At 40.1% G+C, this 13,134-nt stretch overlaps 1 protein-coding gene across 7 annotated transcripts in view; it reads left to right on the forward strand.

Annotated features, from left to right (window-relative positions):
• Positions 1 to 13,134, forward strand: part of LOC311523328 (contactin-4) — a 648,631-nt gene that overhangs the window by 580,514 nt on the left and 54,983 nt on the right. For all 7 annotated transcript variants that reach the window (XM_084633191.1, XM_084633189.1, XM_084633193.1 and 4 more), the window contains one exon: positions 336 to 463. In XM_084633191.1, the coding sequence (XP_084489317.1) occupies positions 336 to 463 (128 nt within the window). The remainder of the gene's footprint in view (positions 1 to 335; positions 464 to 13,134) is intronic.

Raw genomic sequence — 13,134 nt, forward strand, 5'->3', positions numbered from 1 at the left:
GTAATTGACTCTAGACTTTTGGGTGTAGCATGTGCACCACATGTTGCAAGAGTTGTTCCGGTGAGCACTGACTATCAAAGGGCAGATTCACATAAAACCTACACGTGCTCCTAGTGTGTAAATTAAAGTTGCTCTCAGGTAAAGACACAGAAAACTCAAGTAAATGATGCATGCAGTATTTATGAATTGGGTACCTAAGAGATTTCTGTCAATTGAACTCCCTCTGTAACTGGCAATGGACTGTGTACTGTTCAAAATGCAAATAATTGATACAGACTTAAAAGAATATTATGCTATCTTAAAAAAAACCCCTTCATGCCTGATTGTCTTTCCAGAATCAATATTATGGATGATGGAAGCCTCCGAATTGTCAATGTCACTAAGGCAGATGCTGGAAGTTATTCATGTATAGCAACAAACCACTTTGGTACGGCTAGCAGCACTGGAAGTTTGGTGGTGAAAGGTAACAGCCCTTATTACACAATACTGATACCTCCTCCTTCATCTCTGATAGAGAAAGAAGAAGCCACACATGTTCCACGCTTCTTAATGTCTCCGATCCTGCGTGGTACTGACTCCCAGCAGCTCCCACTAGTCAATGGGAGCAGTTGCTACACATTCCCTTCTGCTGTATGGCTCTGTGGAGTATACAGAGATTGCTGATTTTCAAATATCAAAGCTTACCTAATGCCATTCAGTATAACTGAGGCCAAAGATATGTTAACAGTAAAATCTGTTTGATGTCTTGAATAATATTTATTGCAAGTTGGTACTATGTTTTGTGATATATATAAGATTAAACTGAATGAAATATAGGAACATAAGAATTGCTGCCCTGGATCAGACGAATGGTCCATTAAGTCCACTGTCCTTTCTCTGACAGTCACCAGCACTAGACCCTTCAGAAGAAGTTGCCTCCCTAATGACTAATTATGAACAGTTATGCACTATGGCCCTGATCCAGCAAAGTTTTTGAACTACATGCTTAACTTGAAACCCATTAAAGCAGGGGCGGGCAAACTTTTTGACCTGAGGCCACATCAGGTTGTATGGAGGGCCAGTTAGGGGAGGCTGTGTCTCCCCAAACAGCCAGGTGTGGCCCGGCCCCCGGCTCCTATCCGACCGCCCCGCTTCTCGCACCCTGATGTCCCCCCCGGGACTCCTGCCCCATCCACCACCCCCTGCTCCCTACCCTCTGACCCCCCTGACCCTTATGCACACCCCCACCCCCGACCACCAGCCCGAACTCCCCTGCCCTCTATCCACACCCCCACCACCACCACCTTAACGCGCTGCCTGGAGCACCGGTGGCTGGCGGCACTACAGCCGTGCCGCCCAGAGCACCGGGTCAGGCCACGGCTCTGCAACTGCTCTGCCCAGAGCGTGGCACAGAGTACTGAGGTGGAGGCGGAGGGGAAACAGCAGGGGAGGGGCCGGGGGCAAGCCTCCAGGGCCAGCCCCTCAGGGGCCAGCCCACCTCTGCATTAAAGTCAGAATATCCATGGAGGAAGTTTTTTTACCCTAGGCAGTTAATGGCTAGTTGATGTCCTTTAAAAATGTTTATCTAATCTAATGAAACTGCAGATGTCTAATCCTTTTAAAAGTCCTGGTAAACTCTTTATACGTGCAGGTTTACAAAATAATATGCAACTTTTGCCCGTGCAATACAGCTTTTTATTTTCCAAAATATAATCAGTGTGATTTAACACGATTTATTAATTCTTGCCACTGGGTGATATTCTTTATACATCCCACAAATCCCAAGTGTATGCCCAGAAATTCTCTCTCAACAAATTTTTAAAAAAAGTAAACATAAAATGTTTGATCAAAGGATTTAAAGTTCAAATCTGTTAAATGCAGTGACACTGACAAATGTTTTAAAGTTATGCACTGTTATGAGAAGTTGCATGTCTGATGAATTATTATAGGCAACAGGTATATAGATTATTACACTGATAAACACTCTCCATCTCTCTCTTATTTGTGGAAAATGGTATGCTGGATAACAGATCAGGAGAGATTGATTTATTATTTTGTAATCAATCACAGAGCTCTAATGCTGTCAGTTTTAATTCTCCCATATATTGGCATTGATGGACAGTATTGGTTTAGAGGCTCTCCCTATCAATTATTTCTATAGTATACAGAGACTTCTTAAAAATGCTTTTAATGCAAGTTTAAACAGGTGCTTTTTATAATCAGAGTGGGTTTAAGCAGTGAATCCCAGGATAGCTGGCCCTGAGAAACACAGTGATCCCCCATGTTTCTTTACCTGCTACAAACCTGTGTGTGTGTGTGTGTGATGCAGCACCAGCATGTTCATGGAGCAAAATCATCCCTAAAATGCTGGGTGTGCACTTGTGTGTGAGAATAGGAACTTTCCCAATTATATTATTAGATCTTCTCTCTATCTTTAATTTTACATGCTTCTCTTTATATTAGAAAAGTTTTTAGGTATATTGGAGCGATCTTCAGCTGGTGTAAATTGGCATAGCTCCAGTGAAGTCAATGGGCTTCATGGAATAACACCAGCTGAAAATCTGTCCCTTTGTGTTTTGTGCTTGATACCCTTCACTTTTTCCCCTTGGGACCTCTAGATGTGCAGTGTAACATTCTGTCACTTCTGCGATATCATCTCAAAATTCAGCAGTCCTTTCCCAGGTAGAACTCCCATTGATGAGGCTGGTACATATTTAGGAATTGAAGGGTCAGGCCCCACAGTAGGACAGCACCAGCATAATGCATATTTCTTCTCTTTCGTTCATGTGCCTTTGTGCAATTTTTATTTTAAAATGAAGGCTCTAGGGGGACTATATTATGTCTTAGAAATAAATTGGACTTAACATAGTCACTTCCAGTTTGCGCAGCTTGTACAGCATGTGTCTCAGCAGATATTAGTCTCTTTGAACAGGAAGTCCCTAAGGTTAGCAGTAGGTCTGTGTTTAAGATGACTCTGGCTGTCAGAGTCATGTTAAACATTAATCCCTGTTTTCCTCAAGCTGAAGCATAACAAATAAGTGTGATTGAAATTCTGGAAGTTCCCAAGAACAGGACAGCAGGAATAGTCTTGCCCAAGGTTCTGAGCACCTCCTGTAAGGGGCAGAAGGCTTTGTGCCCCACCACTGAAGTCAGCGGGAGCTTAACACTTCAGCAGGCACAGGAGATAGCCCTGAGTGACCTCTGTCCTACTGATTTTAGTAGAAGCTGAGGGTGCTCAGCCCCTTGTAGATTTGGATCCCAATAGCTTTTCCTTAAGGAAAAGTCTAATTGTGAATCCTTTGTAAATTAATGTACTAATTTAAATACATTATTATTGCATGGAAAACATAAACAATAGAATATAACAACCGACCTTTTATTGGCACAAAAGGATCCAGTTCTTAAGTCCATTATGTTAGTACAAGAAAGCAGATAAGCTAGGAATATGACTGGGTGGTGCAATGGCCCTTCCATGGACTATGATGAAGTTGCACTCACTTATATCAGCGGTGAAATTGACCCTGGGCTCAGATCTTAAAGATGGTAGCACCAAATAAGTGTGAATCCCAGTGTGTGAACCCTCATTTGTGCACATCTCAAAACCACCATACAATTTGACACAACTAACCCCGGCATCAATCTCAGGTCAGGAGAGGGCCAGGGCTAGACTTGAGACATTTGTCCAGAATTGTGGTGGCTATATGTGAGAACAATGCTTGCCCAAAGCATAGCCAGGTAAAGTGGGACACAGAATTTTCTTGAGGGCCAGTCCAAGACAGTGGAATGAACTCTCCCAAGAACAAAGGACCATCATAAACCTCACCACTTCTGCTCCTAGTGCAAGGTTCATTTCTTTGCCTTTGCCTTCTCTAAAATAATGTTGCCCCTTTTCGACCAAAGCAGCTGGTCAAAGTTCAGGGCCTTAAAGATGTTTCAGTTGCAAGTAGAAATCGATGGAGTCTGATATTTTCTTTGATGCAGTTTTGGTTATTTATAAGGAAGGTACAAAGTCCTGTGTCTCTGAATGCAGAAGGAGCCAAAAACAAAAGGAGCAGTTTCTTAGTTTATCATGCCAACAGCAGATCTTAGCTTTGTCCATGGTCACACTGTGCTTACAGGCTCCTGCTTGGCTTTCTTGCCTCTTCTGTCTCTGTTCTTGTCTGGTCTCAGTTTCTGTGTGATATCTTTTCCCCCTTCCCCTTCCCCCAGACATCCCCACCCAAAACAATACTCAGCCAAAATCTCTTGGGTGGGTTCACACACATCTTTTGTCTGACACAGGGGCTCATGGTAACAGTTATGTTAATTGAAGGGTGGTTTCACACCTATCCGTCTCGGTGGGGTTTTAATTCGACCCATAACAATAAACAGGGCAATATGTATATTTATCAAAAACAACCAACCCCCCCTACCAAAACAAGACACTCCACTATATGTGCTTCACCCCCTGGGGAGCAGATGAGAGAACAGTCCATGACAAAGATGTCAGTCACGTTGCTCAATGCACTACTAGAAGGTGCCCAGATACTACGGTAATGAGAGTGGTATTAGAACCTATATACATAGGTGCTGGAACTAGTGCTGCTGGGAGCACCTCCACACTCCCTGGCTTGAAGTGGGGTCTTCATGATATCCAGGGTTTCCAGTTTGGTTCAATGGCTCTCAGCACCCCGACTATACAAATTGTTCCAGCACTCCTGCCTCTAGAGATATGGAAGCACACTTTCCTCACCTCTGTGTGAATTGTAACATACTGTTTTAAATAATAATAATAATTAAACGCTCTGTGTTTGAGGACCAATTTGACTCTAGTCAGCCCTAATGAGGGGTTACATAGGTGTAAATGGAGGCAGAATTTGCCCTTAAGTTATGTCTACACTGCATACTTCTCCGCATGGGTAGGCAGACACGAGGTAGCTTGCTAAAACTAGCAGTGTGGCTGCAGCGGCATGTGCTGTCGTTCGGGCTAGCCACCCGAGTTCAAACCCGCCCAGCCCTCTGGGTGCATACTTGGTGGACAGTCCAAGCCACGTGCCATGGCCATACTGCTATTTTTAGCATAAGCGAGCAGAGCTAGCACAGGTCTGTCTGTCTGCCTGCGCTGGGAAGCATGCTCCCAGCTGGTGTCCAGACAAACCCTTAGGGACTGACTCTGATCTTATGTGATGCATATCAGAACTAACTCTATTGAAGTCAAGAGGGTTAAACAGATGTAAAACCAGCATAAGTAAGATAAGAACCATACCCTGAGTCTTTAGTTTAAATATAATTGATACAAGGTCTGATTTTCAAAAATGCTAAGACCCATATCTCCATATTGAAGTCAGGTGCACCTCCACAAATCAGGCCCTGACTGTACATCCATAAAAGGTTAATATTTAAAAATATTACTTTGTTTAGCTGATGCTGCTGAAAAGTAGTAATTTTGTAATTTAAGAATTATCTAATTCTTCCTTCTTCTTATTATTAGAGACAGCCTGTTTGCTACTTAGTGCAAGTGTATATATTGCATCTGGTCATTGTTTATTGGTCACATGGTTTAAGTATCTCTTCACATTGTGGTAATAACCTCTTAAGGTTATAAGAGATTAGCAAGTATTATTTTTTCATCGTCAGTGCTCATTAGCAACTTGATCCTATTAACATTAATAGGACCTACACATATGTAATAGTTGGGGGGGAAATATTTCTGAATGCCATATGTTAATTCAATTTTGTGGTCTACAAAAGGGCTAATTTGTCAGCTGATGTGTTCTCTGACCTTAAGATATGTTTTTATTCTTTTTGATCTCATCATATGTCATTCATTAAAAAACCGTGAAGGTCATACATCAGAAGACATCTTTTCTAACCTTTCTGGTTTCTTCCATTAACAATAAGCATTTCTCTTTTTTAAATCCTATTTCCTTCTTTCCTCCTCCCCCACCAAATTTGAAGAGAGATGCCAATAGTGTCACATATAGGGTGAGCAAGGACGGAGGATTTGGAGGGGGAAGGGAGGAAGGATAATATCTGTTACACCAGATACATGGAGGCTTAAAATAATCTCTGGTAAACAACCAGAGAGATGAATAAATATTTGTATTATGCATCAGTAGATGTCTTAAAAATATAACATTCTGACAGGTGCCCATAGGGCTCTTTATTAACATGCCATTGTCAGAAATTCTGAACTTCAGTGGTTTCCCAGACCAATCAGAATACATTTTTGGTTTGTTCTGTTAGTTCTAAGTGAAAACTGTCCTGGCTTTTGAGACTCAAATTCTTGCAAACCTTGCATGTACAATTTGACCTTTACATTAAAAACCAGGGATTGCATCTATACGGATAAGGAATAATTCAGCAGATATTATTAGGAGATGTGTAGAATACCGGTTGTGTTTACATGCAGCATATACATATTAATTTTCAGTCATTTTTCCATTTTTGCTGTACCTGAGGCTAAATGTTCCAATTCTTCCATGACATAAAAAGACTTAGTACTAGAGTGTTTACATGACGAATAGAGTAAACAGTGTTAGGCATATACTGTCGAATGCTGGCTTATTTGTACTTTAATGCAGTCACATAAGTGGCTTTTTATAGAGGCAGCTCTGAGCTGCTGGAGGACTAATTCAGATTTTAATGGCAAAGCTGAATACATTAACTATAGAGAGACTCTGGGAAAGGGAGCTTCTCTAGCTACTACAGTAGCAGCTTATTTCCAATGAGGTAGCTCCCCTGCGCACCACAACTACCAATCCTGCCTCCTGTCTTCTGCCTCTTTCAACTTCACATTATCAGAGTGGGTGCAAGCAGCCTGCTGGAATGGTTCCCCTGAGCCTTGCATTGTCAATGGCTAAGGGAGGACCAGCTTCCTTCATCTTCCCTGAAGTGTTATTTTGTGTCTTGTTTATGTGCACAAGTCGGATACCATTTGCTTGCAGAATGGCTTAATTACCAACAGTTCCCTTCTCACTCGGATAGCAATAACTAATACACAAATGAAGTTTCTCTGGCAGGCAGGGGTTCAGGAGGGAGCCATGTAAACAAGCTAATAATAACATAAATGCAAATGATATTGCTACTGCTCCCTTCCCAAAATAAGACAATCCTTCCCATACAGCTTGGTGCTTATGAGTTACACTAAATACTTACATGAGTTTGTGGCAAAATTACTTTGACGTACATGATCCTCTTAATATGATTTAGTCTTGTAGCTTTGGAGGAATGGAATGATCATATCAGTTCTTAACACTCAAACTATGTAAACACGTGCAGTGTATATCTCTTTTGATATAGCCCTCTGTATCAAATCAAATAGCTTCTGAGTCTGAAACAATATTGGTTTGATTGTCTGGCCAAGTTTGGTAGTATATGGCTTCACAGCAGAGGCCTTTTCACTGTTCTAGTGATGCTACAAGTATTATTGTTCTAATGGTTCATAAACTGTGATTACGTTGGGGAGATAGGCTCAGGTTCCTCACTGTACTGCACCTCGTACTACTCAGTGTATGTAAAACACTACACGTTCCCAATGGTAATGCTTTGCATCCACTTTTCCCTGGTGTAAATAGCTAGATAAAGTTCAGGACAGGGGAGAATCTATGGGGTTTGTAAGTAACAGTCTGGTGGGAGTGGCTTTATCACTTTCTGGTGTCCGATATCACAGTAGGTAGGGGATAAAGTCAGTATGTTTTGTAGACTGATAATCCAGAGCAGATTATAACAATGGTTCCGGTACTTACATGCAACTAGGGCAAGGACAAGTTCTAATTACCTTATTTACCTGTTCGTTTTAGGAGTAGGTTTCTAGCTACCATCATGCCAGCGCTCAAAGCAGTGAATGGCTTAACAGATTTAAACCGTTGTTTATTTTTGTTTGTGTCTCAGACTAGCTTGCATCCATCTCATATTGGCTGCTTTGGTTTTCAGCTATTTACCTCCACACAGGAGTAGTGAGCAACGATATTGCCAATAGGTGTATTCCCACCCTGAAATAGACTGAGAGAGGTCTTTGTCAACAGCCTCAGCTTTCTCCAGCAGCTCGAGTTTGGATTCTTTTCTTCCACCCACAGCAAGAACATTACTTTGTGGATACACTGATTTAATAACCTATTTTTAAAATCATGTGGTTTGGCAAAATTCAGCAAATTCCTCTGAGGAATATTTACCTCCAGGGTCTGAAAGCTTTTCAGGGATTCCGTATCTGACAATTCATGGATTATTGTAATCCCTTTGGTAATGTTCAGGCTTGTAGTTCAAAGAGCATTATATTAATCAGTATTGATACAGACTTTATTATCCCACATAAACCACATCCCTGGTCTGGAATGGTCTTACAGACATTAATATGCAATCTATGACTCTTTTGTATTTCACATGCACCTTTTGTTTGAACACTTTGAAGTAAGTGGTCAACTTGCTGCCATGTGCCAGGCCGAGAGAATATGTCCCTGCCTCGCATTTTATACGTCCCTGCCTCGTATTATACCCATAGGACCAGTGTGGATTTGCACTATTATATCTTGTTTTAGTGGATGTGAAATAACTATTTTCTCACCTTCAAAAATTAAGAATATGCCATCCAAGACGGAGCTGAAAAGAACTTAACTGTCTTGTTCCAAAACTTTGCTACACTAGAAAAATATTGCTTTCTAATGCCTGGCCATCTATCCAATATTGCATGTTTCAGAAATTTTGTTCTGAAAGTGATTGGCGCTGGAGAATTTAGTGTTTCTTCAAGTGATTTAATTTTTCTATAATAGGGTGATTGGGCCAATACTAATGATCACACTTGCAATCAGATGGAATTGCTTTTCTGCGTGTGCATAATGCTCTTCAGATTGGTCTGAGTGACTTTGTTACATTCAGTAGTAATCAGCCTTTCTGAGGCTCTGTTGCACCAAGGCCTTTCATAGAAGCATCTGCTTGGCAAGGTCAACTTTTCAAATAAAAACTCAGGAAAACACTGAACCGGGTTGGATTGCAAAAAGGTCCATCATATTATGGAAAACAGTTTCTTTATCTTAAATGGAATTCATTGACTTGTTTTAGTATGGCCATGGGGGTGCATTAATTTCAAACAGTCTGGTGCAAACTTTGCCAGCTACAGTAGTTAGCTACAAGAACATGATGTAACTCTGCTCCTTTGTGTGGTTGTTTCATGTTCTTTATTGGAATGATTTAAACTGGATCGGTTTGATCCCATTTCTATCAAACAATGTTCCGACTAGTTTACCTCCAGTACACACAGCAATCTTTTTTCCTGGGTTCAGCCATACCACCAAGGCTGCTTAAAAGAAGGAGCCTGTTCTGCATTGTATTGCAGTAGAGTTTTTAGACCCTTGCAACTCCTTCATAGGTCTCATCACTCTTGCATTGTAATTCTTCTCATGGTGGGATGATGCTTAGAGTGTCAGAGTTACATGTTGTCAACTGGATCTACAGATATCCCCAGTTTAATAACTGCAAGATTTACACATGAAGCAATGGTCTCAAGTTGCAGTGGGGGAGGTCTAGGTTGGATATTAGGAAAAACTATTTCACTAGGAGGGTGGTGCAGCACTGGAATGGGTTACCTAGGGAGGTGGTGGAATCTCCATCCTTAGACCCAGCTTGACAAAGCCCTGGCTGGGATGATTTATTTGGGGTTGGTCCTGCTTTGAACAGGGGGTTGGATTAGATGACCTCCTAGGTCTCTTCCAACCCTAATCTTCTATGATTCCAGGTCCATACTTGAAGATGCTTGAGTGTTCATAACAAAAATCTCAGTCCTCAGCATGTCTGCATTTCTGCTTATATTTGTGCCTTGTACTTTGTCATTTAGTTCTATAGCCATAGAAACTCTTACTTGTACAGTGCAATGGAACCAGAAGGCTGAATTTGCTGAATATATCATGTACTTTGATATAACGTTTCTTTGGGCTCTCCAGTATCAAGTTTAAATCTAAGAGTAAGAGATCAGCAAATGCTTGGCCTGTGCATGACTGATCTATTTCTCAAACATTAATGCTGAGTATATCAATACAAATGTGTTGTGTTCATTAACTGTCCTTTATCATGTATTGGTCAAAAATATACGTGGCTTGGTTTGTGTCATATCTACATGGCTTTCCCAAGTTTTTCAATGTATTACATTTAGAACAGTGACCACCATTTTCTGGGTATATTATTTCATTGGCGGGGCATTAACTACAACATTTCTTTGCCTTACGGATATACAAAGTGCAGATTTTCTGCAAGAGTTTGGGCTGTCTTTCTATAGCCCTTGTTTTTTTCTTTTTCTTTTTTCATCACTGACTGCACATGCATTTTATCACTATGCATTTCACTAGTTATTGTTTCCAGTTATGATTGAGGTACTTCCAGGGACACATCTATATCAATTGTTTTTCACTTAGGGGGAGCTTGAGTCCTTGATCAAGAAGATTTCCCCAGGAGAGAATTTGCATCGAATACTTTACTACCTCTAACCATTTCATTGCTGTCTGCATAGTATTAGCTACAATGTTTGACTTAAGAATTCTAAATCACTGGTCAAATGTCTCTTTGCATTATTCCCCATAAAATATTTGTCTAAAGACATAAGGTATATTTCATATTTACAAGGTATATTTCATATTTACCAGAATAAGATTTTAGAACCTTAGCATCCTCTTCACACATGCTCTGTGAGTTATGACCCAGTTTTTCACCGTATCAATATAATAAATTGCTGCTTTTTTCTTTTCTCTGAGATCTGTTTTGAGGTGGTGGTGCTTTGTGACATGCAGTTACTTTACATTTCTTTCCCAGCTGACTGATGTACATCATCCAATTTTAAACTCCTAAAAAAGTTCATCCTAGCACCAGCCAGGAAGTCTGCTTTGAACTGTGAAAGTTAGTATGGTCTGACTGTCATTTCCAGGAGCCCTGATAGTTATCTCTGACTCTGCCATTAAGAAGAGAGCAAGTTTCAATGACAACTTAATGTTGAAATAGAGAGGGATAGGCCTGTCATGCTGCCTGGTATGGCTCACCACAGAGAATGCCACATTCAGGGCAGACACACCCCAAAACTGGTGGTTATTCCAACATTAGAGTTCACCAAGACGGTAAAAAAACTGAACTCTTGTATCACCACACTGGTTAACAAGAAGCTAAAAACACAGTCCCCTTAGGCATCCCAGTCCCTAGCTTACCACCCAGACAACTGGACTTCTGTAATTATTAAAACCAGAAATCACATATAAAGTTCTTCCAATCCGAAAGGATCAGACATGCACCTCAGGTCAAAATATACTTCAGATCTTACCCAAAAATCACACTGATAGCCAATCCTTTAGGAACTAAAAACTAAAGGTTTAATAATATAAAAGAAAAGGAAAGATAATTTTTAAGAGGGTAAATGAATCATGTAAATTACAGTTGATTTCAGAGTTTGTAGATCTGGTTAATACCAGTGATGTTAAATCTGGTCTGGTAGGTTGCAAATAAATTTCTTTAGATTATCCAAAAGATTAGAGTCCAAATGACATTTTAGCTGTAGTCTGTTAGAGTCCTTGCATGAATTATCCAGGGCAATCCAAGAAGTTACTTGGACATCTCTGTCCAATGGCCTAAACTTTCCCTATTTAAAGTTCAACAGACTAGAGATGGCAGGATCTTGCCCAAGGTCCAGTATTTATAGCTCTCTGGCAGGCTGACAAGCCTTCTGACAGATATTGTCACAAAAAGTTGGATCTTCATTGTTAAACTAGAACCCTTCTTTGAAGTTAAACTTCTGCTTCCCATGCATAAACAAACAAACCAGTTACTGTACATTGATTTACATAAGGTAATTGCTGACCATTCATTATAACAGGCATGGATAATTGATGGTCATCAGTTATTATCATTAGTCTCATGCATTATATACACATCTTTGGTTTTAAGGCTGATTGAGTACAGTCACATACACCATCTAAAGAGACATGAAAATGATTTAGCATCTACAAGCTGATGTGGTGACATTGGTAAAGTTCTAACAAGATATAGGTAAACACGGACAAATACATTTAGCATTTGCTCTTGAATCTTATCACTACACATGAACAAGTTAGTGATTGCTAGTCTAATTAACATTTCTTTGATACCCACACACAAGTGAATTATCCTGATTACAATGCCTATAAGGGTCATACACAGGTTAGCTGGTTTGCCAGTGTCACAATACCCATTCAGAAAAAAGCATAGCTTCCATAGACCAGCAATCAAAGAGAGGCAATTTGGGCTGCTCGTGGTTTGGTTTTTGGTAATTATATTTGATGGCACACTGTGTGTTGTCAACTAGTATCAGAGCCAAAACTATTCAGTTACCCATCATCAAGAACTTTGAAAAGGTCAAAAGAGGGGGGGGGAAAGACAATTTTAAAATATTTTGTTAAGTAATGGAGGACCATTTTTATGGGGACTCATCATACATATGTAAGATCTGAGTATTCCATAAAAATTAATACTAGTTTAAAGAAATAATTTGGGGGAGAGAAATCCCAATTTTGGCTTAATAATGGTTTAAAAAAAACCCCACAATTGATCTCACGTTCAGCAAATCCAGATTTTTGAAATTCTATAGGGAAAAATACAGGGGATATAGAGACATTTGACCTCTGATTTATTCCTGGTGGTTTTTGTGTGTGTTCTTCTTGTTTAGTTTTGGAGTAGAAAAATAAAATTGATTTCCACTTTGTTTTTCAATAGAGAGACCATCTCTGTGCATTTCTTTCTAAAGAAAACTGTGATAGTGTTCACATAGTCTGTTGAAACTAACCAATATGTGTAAGTATTGAAAAATGTGTCCTGTCTTCTGACTCACAAACAGTTAGAAATCAGTAATGAACACTAAATTTTAGCAATTAACAAAAGCAATAACGTTTGGCCATAAAACTGCAACTGAGTACATTCTCCCTAATTGGACTGTTTCCAATGGCACCAATTATTTTCTAGGATACAATTAAGTGTCTTCTAGTAGGATTAAATATGATCCAATGCATACACTGTATGAAAGAAAAGTTTTTAAATGAGAGTTATTCATTTCACTGATCCTTCTTTGTCACCTCCCCAAATTGTTGTAGCCATACCCCTTGGGGCTGTTGTGCTGATAGTGGATCTTCTAAGCCAATGGTTTTCAACTGTTTTTCAATTGCGGACCCCTAC

This window comes from Lepidochelys olivacea, assembly GCF_965140295.1.
Source record: "Lepidochelys olivacea isolate rLepOli2 genome assembly, chromosome: 7".
Lineage (NCBI taxonomy): Eukaryota > Metazoa > Chordata > Testudines > Cheloniidae > Lepidochelys > Lepidochelys olivacea.